Source organism: Phalacrocorax aristotelis, chromosome 1, assembly GCF_949628215.1.
Source record: "Phalacrocorax aristotelis chromosome 1, bGulAri2.1, whole genome shotgun sequence".
In the NCBI taxonomy this organism is placed as follows: Eukaryota; Metazoa; Chordata; class Aves; order Suliformes; family Phalacrocoracidae; genus Phalacrocorax; species Phalacrocorax aristotelis.
The window spans coordinates 14,747,487-14,765,503 of record NC_134276.1 but is presented as its reverse complement, the minus strand read 5'-3'; the positions used below and the strand labels follow the sequence as shown (position 1 = coordinate 14,765,503).

General features: G+C 37.1%; 1 protein-coding gene across 2 annotated transcripts in view; it reads right to left on the bottom strand.

Annotated features, from left to right (window-relative positions):
* Window positions 1-18,017, bottom strand: part of CNTN5 (contactin 5) — a 673,925-nt gene that overhangs the window by 111,006 nt on the left and 544,902 nt on the right. For both annotated transcript variants that reach the window (XM_075081792.1, XM_075081802.1), the window contains one exon: window positions 16,810-16,960. In XM_075081792.1, coding sequence (XP_074937893.1) covers window positions 16,810-16,960 — 151 coding nt within the window. The remainder of the gene's footprint in view (window positions 1-16,809; window positions 16,961-18,017) is intronic.

The following is an 18,017-nucleotide window of genomic DNA, read 5'->3' as shown; positions in this document are numbered from 1 at the left end:
ATGAAAAGCAGGATAGTGGATATCAAAATTAATCCAGTGCACTGCTGGTTTTCATAGATTTTTGGTTCTGATGCTTACTAATATTTAAATCAGGAAATGGCAAAAAGTATACATCTGTACACACACCCCCATTTTTACATATGTCAGATCTTTTTGTTTTGACCCTTACTAGCATTTAAATCAGGAAATGGAAAAAAAAGAAGTGTATAATATGTGTAAGTGTATATATATATTATGTGCCCAGCATTTTCAAGTACAAAAAGTGTGCTGTATTTTAGTCTTGATTGTACAGTATTCAGGTGGGTATTCTGTCAAAAAATACTACTGGGTTTTAAAAAATTTTTTATATAAAAACAAAGAATGTGGGTTTTTTTTAATTGATAGTGTTTATGAATGCAAAAGGGACACGTACTAGACAGGACATTTAGTCCAAGATAACTGAAATGGAGAAAAAGAACAAAAGAATTTGATGGAGAGGAGGGAAATTTGTGTTGTGCACAAAAGCAGAGGGTGAGAGAAAAGACACTGGAGTTAAGGAAAATGAGGTGGCATTAGCTACAACACTCACAGAAGCATCTCAAAACAGAGCACGGAAACTTGAGATGTCTCTGAATTTCATGCAGGAATGGTCTGTAAACTCTCTCTGGCTTTTCTTGTGTGATACATTACACATGCAATCCCTTCTCCCAACAGAAGTGTCAATAAATTTAGTTACCTTTGTTATCTTGAAGAGGAGAAGGGGTGAGAACAAAGCATTGTAAAAAGAGAGCTACTGAAAGCAGTAAGTCTAGTCAAGAAGCTATTAGCAATGAACTGACTTAGTTACCTGTGCTACAAATCAAGAGCCCAGCTTTTGAACTGGCTTTTCAAGTAACTTAACTAAAACTACATACACTTGCAAAACAAGGCGTTGACAGCTGAGAATGTGAAAAAATTATAAACGAGATATGGAAAGGAAGACTAACAACTCAACATTTTAGAATGCCAGTTAGTGGACAATCTCACTGAATTGGTTTAGTGGAGACACAAAATACTAGAAACCTTGTGACTGGGGACATGGCTCTGGCCAGTCTGGGGGTTTGTATACTGTAAAACTTCTATGAGTTTCATTTGCTTTTAGGTTTCTGGTTTGAAAGAGGAAACATTATATGACTCAGTCCTGGGTACCACATTGTCTGAGTTACAGACTCATTTTCTGCTAGCTTATTTCACACAGCTCCCATTCACAGACCATCTGCTTCTCAGGGCATAATTTGGCCTCAGATCTCATGCACCAAATCAAAGTTTCTTATTGTTTTTTAGAGGCAACACACACAGAGGCAGGTAGATAATAAACCTGCATCGTAGTTACAACGTGCGCCTCAATATTTTTAATAAAACATTGCAGACTAAAATTACTGTTCTCATACATCACCATTAATGTGGTAAATGGCTCCTATGACCCTTTTTCCTGTCTATAAATCACAAACTGTGAAGATATACCAGGGCGATCAGACCAGTCAGTGGATGTTTAATTAAGTGCACAGTTTTACAAGCTGCTATTTATAAACAAGAAGAAGCAATTTTTCTCCTGCAGTAGAAAATTAGAATCTAGATGAAGGTTTACAAATTAGATTAAGACCTACTTTTTTGGATTGTACATTTAACCAAGAAATGCACTTACATTTTCCCACTGAAAGTGCCTATCAAATCCTACACTCTTTTATGGACAGTGTTTTGCATTTGAAGAGGATCTGACGTGAGCTTCAGCATGTGTCAGAGAAAATATTTCCATTATTTTCATGTCATATTGAATACCAGTCTCACTAATGCCACTAATAATACCTCAAAGTCTTTTATTATGCTGTGTTTGTTTCTCATGACAAGCAAAGTGTCCTGGGACAAACAGCCAGTGCCAACTTTTCCACATGGAAAATACAAGCTTTTCATCTTGACCTCTGGAATGTAAATAATGAATTGCATTCTTCCACAAAGAATGAAACCTACTCCAAACCTACATAAACATCATTCATTGCACTAACTTGCATCCTCACCTGGGAACTGCATGTGCTTGAATGGTGCCTAGCACAATGGACGCTAAGACACCATGCATATCAAGTGTGTTATCTGCACAATTCTGGTAGCTGAATTGTTATAACAAAAAAAAATTTCTTGGGAAAGAACAAATGTAATTTTATTTGTTCCTTTAATTTCCATTCAGTTTTCTGCCTTTGGATTATGAAATAGGCTTTTACGAAATTGTTGATCTTAATTCAGATGTTAGTAGATGAAATTAAAGGACTATATATAGATCAGTCATGCTATGTTCCAATACCTTTTGGCTAAAAACTAATGAACCTATGAAATGACCAGCAAGGTGGCTGTTCAACATCTGTGATCCTCCAATTTTACCTGAATTCAATTTTTCACCTTCTTTGATCTTTTTCTCTTGACTTTGAATAATTTGCATTCATTGAAATATTACTTTTTTTTTCTCTATTTAAACCTAGGATAGAAATCCCCTGGAGTAGTTTTAAATGCTAAAAATAATCAGCTTGGATAATATTCAGTCAGACATTTCTGTTTCTTCATCATTCAGCCTATGAATCTTTTAATGGGAAACTGATATTTTCTACAGGGTGAAAAAGGTGCCAGTTTGCAGTACTTTAACTGTCTCTCATTTTGGCCTTTTCTGATGGCAGTTCTTTGCTCATGGTCAGTTTGCTGCTGAGAATGTGACAAGTGCGGCAGCTTATAATTTGTCAAGACTCCTTGAGACTTCTTTTAGTTGCCTCAGTAACTTTAATGCCTATCCACAGAGTCCTTTGTGTAGAATCCTTCCTATTGATCAAAATCCTCCACTTGCTAAGTGCAAAATCCAGCTTAACAGTACATGGATAATAATGCTGCAGAGCAATCTACCACAGAGCTCTGCGGAGTGTTGTTAAGAACCTGGGGCATCAAAACTCATCTTTTCAATCACCCTGCTATAACAACAATAGTAGCTGCAGAGAAATTTCGAAGCTTCCAGAACGTGCATTAAAAGTGTGGCAGGTGTTTCTTTTTCCTAGCAAGGTTCAACATCGTACTAAAGAACATTAAGCCACAAACTAGAATATGAAGTTCCTGTCCTCAACATTTAAGGAGAAATAAAAATTCTTCTGAATACCAGGATCGAGAGCTTTAAAGCAGAGAACATTCTCCTGCACTTTGTGTTCACTGAAGAGCCACTTCTTTTTTTTTTGATGAGTTATTCTTGATCAATCCCAACATTCTTTTACCTTTTCCTCAGTTTTTTGCTCAAAATGTGTATCGTGGAGATGTGAGTGCAAACTTTGCTGTTTGTAACATTACTAGTGAAATGTTTTAGTTGCTTCTGTAATTAAACTGCTGAATCTGTACCATAGTGAAGACTCAGCTAGTTCAAGAGGTGACAGCAATTTTGTCATCAAATATTTCCTTTTCAGGTGCTTTTAAGGCACAATTAATTATATAGGTTTCATCCTTTCTTCTACCTGAGGAAATCTGCATATTTTTCTTTTGACTTCCACATAAAAGTTAAGCAGAATTTTAATGTGTCCGTGTCCTTCCCTTCAAATACTTCTCCAGTCTACCGTCCAGCTGTTCTCTTACCCAAGGACTCCCCAGATGGGGTTGGTGGGGCAATGTCTGTCTGCAGCCTCCTTGCTGTAATAAGGTCTGACCCTTCGTTACGGTGCTCACAACATAATGCACACAGTTACTTTAAGAACTACTGGGAAGGCCCACGCAGAGAGAAATGTGATTGTCAATAGTACATTCTGATACTGCCTAAGTACTGAAAGTACCCACTCTCCATCATTTACCAGCAGTCCTGGTTTACAGGGTTGGTCCCAGATAACTGGAGGCTTGCCGATGTGACACCCATCTACAAGAAGGGCCAGAAGGAGGATCCTGGGAACTACAGGCCTGTCAGCTTGACCTTGGTACCGGGGAAGGTTACAGAGCAGTTCATCTGAGTGAGCTCACCCAGCATGTGCAGGACACCCAGGGGATCAGGCCCAGCCAGCATGGCTTCATGAAAGGCAGGTCCTGCCTGACCAACCTGATCTACTTCTATGACAGGTTGACCCGCCTAGTGGATGAGGGAAAGGCTGTGGATGTTGTCTACCTGGACTTCAGCAAAGCCTTTGACACTGTCTCCCACAGCATCTTCCTAGAGAAGCTGGTGACTCATGGCTTGGATGGGTGTGCCCTTTGCTGGGTTAAAAACTGGCTGGACGGCCGAGCCCAGAGAGTGGTGATGAAAAGAGTCAAATCCAGTTGGCAGCCAGTCACGAGCGGTGTTCCCCAGGGCTCAGTGTTGAGGCCAGTCTTGTTTAATATCTTTATGAATGGTCTGGATGAGGGGATTGAGCGCAACCTCAGTAAGTTTGCAGAAGACACCAAATTGGGTGGGAGCGTTGATGTGCCCGAGGGTAGGAAGGCCCGACAGAGGGACCTGGACAGGCTGGATCAATGGGCCAAGGCCAATCGTATGAGGTTCAATAAGGCCAAGTGCCGGGTCCTGCACTTGAATCACAACAAACCCATGCAGCGCTACAGGCCTGGGGAAAAGTGGCTGGAAAGGTGCCTGGTGGAGAAGGGCCTGGGGGTGCTGGTTGGCAGCTGGCTGAACATGAGCCAGCAGTGTGCTCAGGTGGCCAAGAGGGCCAACAGCATCCTGGCTTGTATCAGAAATAGTGTGGCCAGCAGGAGCAGGGAGGTGATTGTGCCCCTGTACTTGGCACTGGTGAGGCCACACCTTGAATATTGTGTTCAGTTTTGGGCCCCTCAGTACAAGAAGGACATTGAGTTGCTGGAGCGTGTCCAGAGCAGGGCAATGAAGCTGGTGAAGGGTCTGGAGAGAATAATAAAGGAGCCCTCAAACTATAGGAGATAATAGTCAAAGTTATCCATTTTATCCATTGGCTTTTCTCAGCTGACCGCACATCACTGAGAAGTTAACCATATGTACTACTAAGGCACGTGCCTGGCTCTGAAAAGAAATGTGTTCTCCGTGGAAAGAAAAGCAACTGATGACTGGTCCTCTGAGTATGAAATCAGATGATACATTGGGGTAAACAGAACATCTTTTTTTAATGTATTTACAAAACTGATGAGCTGAAAAGGGGTAACCTGGAGAGGAGCTACCAGCAAGGTAGAGCTTACCTATTGCTAGGCCATTTGTGCAATCAAGGATTTTGAGACCAAACAGATGACAGGGTAAGAATATGGTGCCACAAGTTCAATACTTTTGAATATAGGCAATATGCTTTTTATGTGTTTATAAAGCTGTGTGAATGGTAGTATAGCAAATGCCACATAAGTGTCATAAAAAAAGGGCCACAATAATCCCTATGTGAGTTTAATTCCAAAGACTTGGTAAGAGTCTTTATTTTATTTTATTTTATTTTATTTTATTTTATTTTATTTTATTTTATTTTATTTTATTTTATTTTATTTTATTTTATTTTATTTTATTTTATTTTATTTTATTTTATTTTATTTTATATTTTATTTTATTTTATTATTTTATTTTATTTTATGTCTTATTTCCTAAAATGGTACTTCATTTCTGAAATCAAATTATCTACATTTAAAAAAAAAAAAGCACAAAACCCAACACTCATAAGCAAAAATTAAGAAACATGGGTTAAATTAAAATGGCCTAATTACAGAATTAGAAGATAAAAACTTGAGGATACGATCTGCAAATGAACAGTGTTCCCAGTTTTATTTTCTGACCTATGTACAGTCAGTTTTATTACACAGTTCTCTACACTCTAGGGTCCTGTTGGAAGTGTCTGAATTAGTTCATTTCAAAATTATGTTTATGCAGTAACAACTTTTTTCATTAATGTTATAGGGCAAACTACATTTAACACAACAGGAAACCCTTTGCTAAGGAATAAATTAATTTTAATACATAAGGATTCATTTAGAGCTGTAGTTGGAAGTATTTCTTTTTATAGGAGTTTTTACTAGACACAAGGGTTTCTCTTTGGTACAAAACCTGGATTATACTTTCTGGTGTATGATTTTAAGTCAGTGTCACATGAAAGTGCCATTGAGCCGTAATGCAGAAGTCAAACATCAACCAGGAATCATGTCTTAAAGGAGAAAGCCCATGTGCTTAAATTCAACAGCCTGAATCGCATGAGTCCCTTAAGCGGACATGAGCATTCACAGAATTACAGAATCACAGAATCACAGGTTGGAAGGGACCTCAGGGATCATCTAGTCCAACCTTTCTAGGAAAAGCACAGTCGAGACAAGATGGCCCAGCACTCTGTCCAGATGACTCTTGAAAGTGTCCAAAGTGGCCGAGTCAACCACTTCCCTGGGGAGATTATTCCAACGGGTGACTGTCCTCACTGTGAAAAATTTCCCTCTCGTGTCCAATCGGAATCTCCCCAAGAGCAATTTGTGTCCATTCCCCCTTGTCCTCTCCATGTGACTCCGTGTAAAAAGGGAGTCTCCATCTTCTTTGTAGCTACCCCTTAAGGACTGGTACGTGGTGATGAGATCTCCTCTGAGCCTCCTTTTCTCAAGGCTGAGTTTAGAAACCGCTGTGTATTGATGGAATATCAAAGAAGACGTACAATATCCCTGAGTGGGTATTCAGTGGACAACAAAGAACTATTGTGTTGGCCTTGATCCTGAAAATGGGCACAGAATGGAAACCCCTAACAAAACACAACAACATGACTATAATAATACTCCGTGCTTTGCATGCAAAAGTGAGGAAGCGTTGAAAAACTGATTCAGGATAAAATGAATCACGACTAAGGGGAATATGGTGATAAATACTTCAACAGATATACCTTTCTGAATGCCGCACTTAGCTCTTGAAATACGAGGAATTTTAAGTCCCCACAAATACTACTTTTCATGTAAAGGATATTCAGTACAGAGATAAAGTATATGTGCCATTTATGGCTAATTGCCATTAAAATCAAAAACTCACAGTGAAAAACAACATCTCTGTTGTCACATAACTCAGGCAATGTAAGCACAGAGGATCTTTTACTTCCCTTGTTTTTACCTAGAAAAAAATGTAATAAGTATTATATTTCCCATTACAAGTTTGTCAGAGCAAAGTTAGTGCATGGTGTGCTCTGAGACCTGGATTGTTCAGAGCTTACTGATACATGAAATCAGAATGAGGAGAAATGCTAGAATGAGGTGATAGGCTGAGAAAGATTTGTCTGCAGAGATGTCAGTCATAGAATGTGAACTGTTTAGCATAATTTTGCCTGAATCCACTTAAGGTCTAAGGTAAATTAAAGGTACATTAATGCTAATAATATTTTAGCTTTATTATTTGGAAAGTTTGCTTACAGTATAAGTGATTTCAGTTTCTGAGTTGTAAAATATTCTGTATATGTCTGTGTTAAATAGCATGCTATATTCAATACATGTTAGCAGCTTACAGACACATGGCTTTGATGCCTTGTTTTACTTTTCTATGAGAACATAGGATGCTTTTCTTTTGTAAAGAAAATTAGAGTATCCATTACAGATTCTAAAAGAAGATTTTAAACTTCTAAATTATGTTTAAGATTTAGATTGTTAAAACAACAGTATGGTTTGTGCTGCAGAGAAAATAGAGTCCTTCAAAGAAATGCCCTGTTTTTTTCAGCTCAATGCCTTTAAAATCCAAAAATGCTATTCATAAAAGGTAAACTTTATGCAGAAAGGAAAATTTTGCAGTGGAGAAGAACAACTGGACCCACACCTCAAACACAAGTGAGTCACAGATTATTAAGTCATATTTGAAGAGAGAAATCTAGGGTGATGCATGTTACTGTTGTTGAAGTGCAGAGTTTTGAGTTCATGTCCTACAGTCTTGTTTGGCTCTTCCATCAGCCTGCTGCAGAGCAGCCACTACTCTGCACAAACCTCAGTCCAAGTCCATATACTGCTTAATACAGATTCAAGCTTCAGGTCAAATATTTACCAAAGGTTATAAACCCTCTCCAACACTTAGCTATTGCTGACATTAGAGTAAAGGGATTTCTCTCCTCTCTTCCCTAATGAAAGAATTGCAAAGTTTTAGTTTAGGTTGGATTTATAACACAGGACAATTATAAAAAGTGATATTTTTTAAACTTTTCTTTAGAGATATGCAGTGGACATGAAATGAAGTGATCAAGACAGTATTGAGAAAAAAGTAATTTGAGAGTATGTTCCCATCCCAGATGAAAAAACTACAAATACACAATGAAAAAATCAGCTATAGAAAAAACACTGTTCCCAAAGCACAGCAAGCAGGAACTAGCTTTTATTGCTACAGTTCCCATCTTCTTTTGAGACCTCTTTCTGGCATCTTCTGGTAGCTTGCTATTGCTGGTGAGGGTTGCCTTCTGGAGACTTTTGCCTCTAGCAGCTAACATGACGGTTAGCAGAGAAGGACATGGGGGTGCTGGTTGGCAGCTGGCTGAACATGAGCCAGCAGTGTGCTCAGGTGGCCAAGAGGGCCAACAGCATCCTGGCTTGTATCAGGAATAGTGTGGCCAGCAGGAGCAGGGCAGTGATCGTGCCCCTGTACTTGGCACTGGTGAGGCCACACCTTGAATATTGTGTTCAGTTTTGGGCCCCTCAGTACAAGAAGGACATTGAGTTGCTGGAGCGTGTCCAGAGAAGGGCAATGAAATTGGTGAAGGGTCTAGAGAACAAGTCTTATGAGGAGAGGTTGAGGGAAGTGGGGTTGTTTAGCTTGGAGAAGAGGAGGCTGAGGGGAGACCTTCTTGCTCTCTACAACTACCTGAAAGGAGGTTGTAGTGAGGTGGGTGCTGGTCTCTTCTCCCAGGTCACTAGCGATAGAACGAGAGGAAATGGCCTCAAGTTGCATCAGGGGAGGTTTAGACTGGATATTAGGGAAAATTTCTTTACTGAAAGAGTGGTCAGGCACTGGAACAGGCTGCCCAGAGAAGTGGTGGAGTCGCCATCCCTGGAGGTATTTAAAAGACATGTAGAGGTGGCACTTCAGGGCATGGTTTAGGAAACATGGTAGTGTTGGGTTGACGGTTGGGCTTAATGATCCTAGAGGTCTTTTCCAACCTTAATGATTCTATGATTCTATAAGACAGCTGAACTTGAAGATGTATAGAATAAGAGGTAACAGAGAGAAATTGGAATATCTGACTAAATATAAGGCGAAAAAAAAATACAATAAAGGTATCCAAATATTGGAATAAGCTGACTAGAAAGGTTGTAGAATCTCCATCCGTGGAGATATTTAAGACTAGACTGGACAAACTACTGAGAAATATGATGCAGTTAATTTTGTTTTGAATGGAGTGTTGGACTAGATGTTTTTTAGAAATCCTATCCAATTTCAGTGATTCTATAACAGTCATGCATTCCAGGAGAACTGCAATGTAACCGAACAATACAAAATAGGAGAAAGAAAAAGAAAATAAAGAAAAGATCAATAAAAAAAGAGGTGATATTTTGTTTATAGTAAGTCTTTACTCACTAGCTTTTCATAGATACACATTTTGCTTTAGACTGTGAAAGACTTGGATTTGGCCTTGTTAGTAAAGGATATAACCATTCACAGCAAAGAGGTACCAGAAATGTAGAAAGGAAACTTTAAAAAATTGTCTATATAAAAAAAATGTAGAAAAGAAAAGGTGTGTGTTACTATATCAGGAAAACAGAAGTTGTCAACGAGTCAAAGATACTTGTGGATGTCATTTCTGTAGCTAGAGGGATCAGGATGGGCTCAAAATAGGCTGAGATTATTTGTAGATTTGTTGGGGCTTTTTCTAGTCTGGAACATATGTTTGCATTTTTTGGTGGGGGGAGAGCTGTCTTTTGATTTTTACTAGACAAGAAGCTTTGAGGAAAGACTTACTAGTTTTTGGATTACGATAACTTTCCAGCCAAGCTATAGGAAACCTGTCAGTTCTAAACTCAAAAACATGAAGAGTTAATGTCCCACGGGTGAAAGGGTTTCTTTTAAAAACCAAATATATATTATCACTAAGTATATGTCACTTGGCCTAGCAGTGACAAATGAACTACACCAGATGATGTTGTTGGCGTTATGTAGCTGTTGCACATATTGAACATTAAAGAAAATTTTGCAGAGGAAAGGGAAGATGATATGAAATTGCAAAAATGCAAAGATAAAAAGTAAGGTTAATAAACAGTGAAAAGTCTTAGAGAGATTCCTTCAAATAGTGGTAGTTGTTCTTGCCAAAGAATCCGTAATGCATAGGTCCAAGAATGTTGAAAGAATCACACAGAATCACAGGTTGTTCCTACAAAACTAATGAAAAAGGGGAAGTGGAAGGTCTTTCTGCTCTATGGTTTGAGAACTTTGTAAAACTGAAAGGCTTATGGAAGCCCTAAGGAAGCAACATCAAACAGCAGCTTCAGAAGGTGCATTTTCTGATTCCTACATAATCATACTTCTATCATACCATATCACTTTATTATATTGGTACAATACCATATCATCACTTTCCAACAATATTAGATTATGTAATGAGGGGATTTTATGCTTTGTGACCTTAATTCACACATAGGAAAATAACACACTTTTCTCATAGCTAATCCCAAGTTTTTACCTAGAAACTGTAAATTTTTAATCCTTTAAGGATGTTTCAATGGCTTTTGCGCAGTTAATTTAATGACACTGTGGTAAAATTTAAATTATACATTTCCCAGCTTTAGGCTGGTTATGTCTGCTGTGAACATGGGCAAAGAGATAATAGTCAATGAGCATAATACAATAGGCATATTAATGACTGTACAGAGATGACAGGTTATGGTGGCAGGGAAAGAAAAAAAGCATAGTATTATATTACGTCCAGCAAAATGCTACAGATATTAATGTTGGTGTTAGTTTTACTAAATATTTTGAATAATATGATAAAAATGACATATTTATTAACTTGGAAGATATAATTTCTTAAAGTTTAAAAACAGAAACTACAGATATAATTTTTTAAAAAGGATTTAGTAAGAGGAAAGAAGGGAAGGGCAAAGTTGACGAATGCTCATTAAAAGTCTTCACAAATATGAAACACCTCAATTGTTTGCTCTTACTAGAGTGTTTTCTCTTTTTTCAAGGCTAGTCTGCTAAACAGAAATCTTGGTATATTTTTAACCTTCTTGCATACATCATATTTATGATTCTTTTCCCTCTGACTTTCTTTTCATTTATTTGCTGTAGGGATAGCAGCTGTATACAGCCACTGCATAGAAAATAAGAAATACAGTAATCTCAGATAGGTATGTAGAAAATCGACTTTCATGGAAGTCACTAACACAGTAATCTGATTTTCACTGATGCTAGTAATTTGCCATGGCAAAATTGGTGTTACACACAACTAGATCATTTTAGAAATAGTTTCTTTCACAGTGGTAAATGGGTCTACAATTTACAGGCAGTGATGGATCATTCAACTTGTTGCTTTTCATAAATATTTTGAAATTCTTGCCTCTTCTCTATCATTTATTAAAGAGAAACATTAAATTTAAAGTTATTTTAAATTAACCCCTAGCCCAAAGGAGAATATGAGATTGATAATGTTAAAGACAAAGAATGTAACTCATTATCACTAATAGGGCAATAATGATTTGTGATACTAATTGCCATATTATTTAAATAATAATTGCCATACTACTTAAATAAAGGAATAGCTTGGCTTGCTTTATAGATAAATATGTATAAAATTTTCATGAGGAAATCTGAACCTTGACAACCATGAAGACTGATGTTCTACATTGCTTGAAAATATGCAGAAGTGCAAACGTGACAGATATCCCTTGTTCTGACCTGAAGTGTCTTGTTTTCTGGATAAGATGTCGTTTCATTGCCATATATTGCTTAGAAATATGCCATTGAAGCTTCTGATTTGATAGTAAGTTTATGGTCATTTATGTATTGAAATCTGTTCATAGAATCAGACAAAGGCCTAAAAATCATTGACCTTGAGAGAGTTATTTTTTTGTCATGACTATGTGGATTAACTGTAGCTTCTTGTTTTCTAGACTACTGTCATTCTTTTTTGTTACTAATCCCATTAGAAAACCAGTTTCCACCATACTTTTTTCTAGAGATCGAATAACTTGCTTAAGTTTTTGTATACAATTCAATTTTCTGCAAAGCATATCTTACTTTTTTAAATTATGCATAGACTTCTTCTTCTGGGAAAAATTAGCATACAAATACTGACAGTCCATGGATTTTCAAGACTGACAGACTGGAGAATGTCAGAATATAATGTGAAAGAAGATGTCAAATGCATCACAAATTCTCTTTAAATTTTGAAATTTAATAATAAATTTCATAATATAGCTACTAAGATCACTAAATCTTCATCCAATAGGTGATAATCTGTTAAAAAGCCACCCTAACTAATTTAGATTTATGACAGATAAGGAAGAATATTCCCTGGGAAGGTAACTTTCTAGTGCAAAATTAATTTTAGCAGCCCATGTGTAGATGATCTTTGTAGTCTCCAGACAGATCATGGATGCTGACTGGTAGATCTAACAAAATATCCAGCATCGCTTATAGTTTAGCCCTTTACAGTGCTATGAATTAAAACGTACACTCAAAGAATATGCTCCTATTTAGGAATCTGACAAGATTTCTCAGTCCAAACAATCTGAGTTCATTTAACCAATTTCCCACAATGCCTTGGGAATGTCTTCTTTAACATTCTGTTTCTTCCTAATTTAAAAATAGACTTGGTGTCTACAGACAAAACATTTTATTGCTATATGGTAACTTGTCACTGAGCGACAGTAATTATTATTTATCTTGTCACTATTTCAGTGTGACTAATTCAGTGATAATGCACAGAGACTCTGGCTGAGGTAAGACTCGTGCTGCACAACTTAAACAGTGATTATTTCTCTATCTGGAAAATAAATAGGCATACTCCTTCCATATATTGAAGCCAGCTATCACAGAACTGTTTCCATCCTATTAAGTGCTGTTAGCCTTTAAAACATGATGGCAGCATGCGGACAGCCTAGAAGGACTGGATTTTGGCATGCACAAACTCCTAAGATGCCTAAGGACTACTTGGGGACAGCCACTTGATGCAGGCTAAAATCTAGCCAGGGACTAACTGCTTAACAGCATAGCTGATTGCATCCCTGTGCAGTCCTAGGCAACATTACAAGGCAGCTTTTAATTTTCTCGTGTAGGTAAATCATCTGCCTTGTGTACAGCATATATAGGCAGGGAAATGTGAGACTTGCTTTGTGTGCTCTCCTGGACACTCCACTGCTGTGAGCACCTGCCTTGGTCCATGGCCAGTTGCTCCAACCCTTCCTGGGCTGCTCTGGCACATGCATGCCTGCGTCTGTGTGACCAGCTGACAAGGGAAATGATCTAGCAAAAAAATACCCAGGTGAAATAAAGGGATTACTTTTTACTGGAATCAGATCCCTAAATCTTTTCATTGTAAAGCAAGAGGCCTGAGGGAAGGAAACTTCAGCTATTTAACTTTATCACTGAAACCAGACCTGACTGCACCCATAGGTACAGAAAAGCAAATCTCTTGCTTAAGGTTCACAAAGCAGAAAACATTTCAGGCATGATAGGTACTAGATTGTTACTTTAATCATGTTCTCTGTAAGAAAACATGAGTAAAGAGTAAAAGCTGTTTAGGAGTGTGGCCAAAATCACTGTGTTGTTAGAATTCATGTTGTGTAATACAGTCAATTAGTAAAACAGTGCTGCTTTTTACACAGATAACTTTTTGTGAAGGGTTGATCTTGCCATTTGTTTTTATTATTTAGTCGAGGTTATAATTGTTTCCCTTTTTTACTTTATAACCAGATATCTAATTCCCATTATGAGCCTGCCACGGCTAAATTAGACCATGATTTATGCAAAAATTGAAAAGAAGTGACTTGTGGAACTCTCTCAGAAAGACATGAGTTTCTGTCATGAAGTTTCTCTTTCTTAATGTCCTCAGCATTTTCTCTCTTCACAACTTTTTGATCATTAAAGTGCCACTTGGGAATCTGGGGATCAGCTGGTGGCAGAAAGTTGAGTGTTTAAGTTCCCAAGTATTTTAGATGAAGTTTCTATTAAGGACAATTTATGTTGAAAGTCATAATCTGAAGAGCCTTAAGCAAAGAAAAAACTTTAGGCGACTGATGACTTGTCATATTCTGCCTGTGTGGTGCACAAACAGGAGGCCATTTATAACAACAACAGAGAAATGAATCATAGAATATCCTGCTCTTTTTGCAACTTATTCAGAACCCAGTTTGAAAGAGCTGATATAATATACATACGCTTTCCGAGAGGAATGAAATGGTCTGACTGCTCAGAATAATGGCTGCTCACCAGGGAGAGCAAACCTAGCATAGATAGACTGTGAATATGAAGACCTTGAGTTGGGTAATTCGTTCAAAGGTAAAAACAGACCAAGAGAGGGAGCTCAGGAAGGCTCTTTCCACAGTTATGTTGCCTGGTGAGTGTTTTTGGCCTCTTGAATTAAACTGAAACATTAGAGGCTTTCAGACTGCCTTAAATTCCAGGAGCTGGAGTCAAGGTCTGACTGCAGCAAGAACTGTACTCAGCCACAAGTCCCACAGAAACAAACTCATCCTTCTGCTCAGTTATGATGGAAAAGTCACTTGAGGTATTTCTGTCAACCAGCTTTTGGTTATATGGAGGAACACCTAAGGAGGAAACTCAGCTTGGAAGAGGTGGACTGTATGACAGCAGATCCACTAGTCATATGGAATTTCTTCTTCTCTGTAAAGGGGAAGGTCTTTTTCGTATTGAGACTTTTCTAACAGATGTGTCTAAATGGATCAAATTTCTTTTCTGGGTTGGCAGACTTTTCAAAAATAAAACACAACATGCACTTGGTACAAGAACACTAGAAGAGGAATAAGCTGCGGCAGAAAAGAAAAAAATATATTCTGCTGTCTTATCCTTGCCCTTCCTTATTATTTAATCAGAATGCTTTTTTAAAAAAATCTTTAAATGCTTAACATTCTATGCAAACTCATCACACGACAACACCTAATTGTTTTTTGCTGGGATTTTTATCAGCACTCTATGAAAAAAGCTCCTTTTTAAAGTATTTAGATGTGCTCATCATCATGTAAAAATGTTTTACGCAGTTGCCTTCCAATGGTTCCTTCTCAGAGTGCCCGAAACATACACATTACTATTGATTTACACTTCTTTTCCCAAAATCACGATAGGCTTCCTCATGTCCTCTTCAAACAGACCCTATTATTGTTGTTGTTTGTTTAAAGCATACTGTATGTAGAGGCAGGACTGAGTTCCCTTGAAACTGATATCCCCCTCACCCCCACCCCTCTATAAAGAGTAGATGCAGGGAAACTGCTGAGTGACACAAGATACTCCCTGAACAGCTGACTGAAAATTAAATTAAACACAACCCAAGTCTTTCAAAGATTTGAAATAGTTCAAGCAGCTTTTTATCTTCCATGTTGCATCATTTCCTGTTCCATCCTCTGTCAAAATAAGCAAGTATCAAAAGCTGCAAAGAGCAAAAATATAGTTCCAGATCTTATTTTTATGAGATTTTAACTTCAGAGTGGGGCTATGTTTGGACAGACATCAAGTAATTACAAAAATACTTTACTGGTCTTGGATTAAAATGTGATTTACATGTGGTGATCAGAGAAACCATAGAAAGTTTTGCTGAGATGAGAGGAAAAGGTCACATAGTGAAAACAGTTAACTGTGTAGCTATGGCACAGAGGCATCAGTCTCAGAAAATTTTACATTATCAGCATCTTTGTAATATCGTTCTGTCATATTTTGTCAATATGTACTATAGTATACAAGACATATATAGACTATTTCATACAACTCATATCTGTTAGTAAAAATGTTCTATATAATGGTGTTTTGCTCTGGCCCCCAAAAAGCCAAAATGGCATGAAAAGTTACCTGTTCTTCCTTCTCAGAACAAAGCAAATGGCATGAGACGAAAATAAAACTCACCTGGATGAAATGGCTTTTGCAGCTAATGAGGACAGATGCGCTCTACTGCTTTCATCAGTATTTCACAAATGAACAGAAAGGCCTTGCTTTTATCTCTTTGACTAATGCCGTACAAGTCACTTTAAGTGGTTTATTCACATACATTACCAGAAAGGAGATAAGACTGCTCTGTGTACTTAAAGACCATGTGCAGGGTGGCAAAACTGTTCCTGTGTACAGACATACAATCTTGTAAAGTGCAATTACAGCTGGCATTTAACCTGCAGTACTTAAAGGATGTTTAACATACAGAGCTGGACAGAACTTGTTTAATAAAACATATTCTGTTAAACAGATGTGCTGCTGAGTACAGAAATTACTTGTATAATTAAATTCTATAATGAAATAATATTTTTCTTCTCTGAATAATTTTAAAGCTATTCTTAGACAGTCTTCCATTGTGATCAAGCTGCAAATCTGCCTTATTAAAATTATAAGCACATTTGATATTTTATGTGGTCCTGACTCCCTCAATCTCTATGCTTTTAATACCCTCATACACTAAATTTGTAATATCTCTACAGTGTACTTGAAACATTTTGAACTGAATAACAGAAATTAGAGGAAAAACCCAAAATAATAACTTTTTTTCATCTGTCTGCACCTCTGAATGATTTTAAAACTTTTCATTTCAATGTTGTGGAAACAATAAAGGCACTGCTCTCAGACAAATGAGCTTGACAAAAAAATTGTGCCGTACCCATGTTAACATGTACTTGTCACTTCCTCTTTTTGATATTCTATCACAGAATCAAACATGGTAAAAGAATATTTGGTTTACCAAACAGGCTTCTGACCTCTTACTCTCCCTTAATGCTTTGTCTCCTTTCTTCCAAGTGATCGTTGGTTTTGGAGAGGCTTGTGGCTTGCACTCAATGACAACTTCTTGGCCCTTGGTAATAATTATTGTTTTCTTCATTTGATTTAGTGGGAAAGTGGGAGCTGAAGCTGTTAAAAAGAAGTAAGTTAACTCTACAGAGAACAATCACAGCTTCCTATTTCATTACATTCTAACAGAAGATTAGAATAATAGATTTCGTTCTGGGGATAGAATCTCCATTTTTGGCTTGGAAATTATTATACTGCAGATTAGATGGAATTTTACAAAATATTTGAAATTGGCAGCCAAGACTAGATGGCAGGTCTATAACTTAATCCAGTTATGAGTTTGTGAGATGTCTTTCACATCAGCATACTAAAGTAAGATTGCTTGTGAAATTGTTAGATATCTTCATATCTTTAGATTCATATCTTTAGAAATTAAATACTACAGTTGATTTAGCTACACTTTTTCCAAATATTTTATAGGTAACTTATTAGGTGTAAATTGTTCAAAATTAAAAGGAGTTTAAATTCCACAGCTATCCAAAATGCACTCTCTAGAGTTTATTCTTACAAAAAAGTGTTAATGTTAGAGAAATTTTTTGCTCTCTCTTTTTATATTTGTCTGAATACTGGGAATTTAAAAGCAAGAACTTCTTAACAGAAGATATTTAACCATGTCTTGTTCTTAGTATTTCACTTTTCAAGAAGTCCCATTGATTACACTACATCAGGTAAGGTAATAATGTATCACAAAATGACACTAATTACTGTAATTTCACACCAAGAAAGGACAGTTGTTCTCAAATAATCTCATTTGTTTGTATTTCTTAAAATAGTTTTGCAAAACCAAAGCCCCCCTGCAACAATCTCATCTACAGATATAGGGGCATGTTACATTCCATTGCCCCAATACGTAGGAATCTCTTACCATTATTTGTATGGACAATTTATTCTATTCTTTTCCCTATATTAATCCAGAAAATTAAACAATACTGCATCTTTAATGCAACATTATGGCTAAAATTTAACAGGGGTACAATTTCACAAGTGACAAAATGAAAGGCTGATTTTACTGCAGCAATACAATGGCCATTTCTGATAGTAGAGAAAATCAAATAAAGTGTACAACTACTTCTTATAATAGGTATACCATTTTATAGTATATAGATAGAAAAAACAG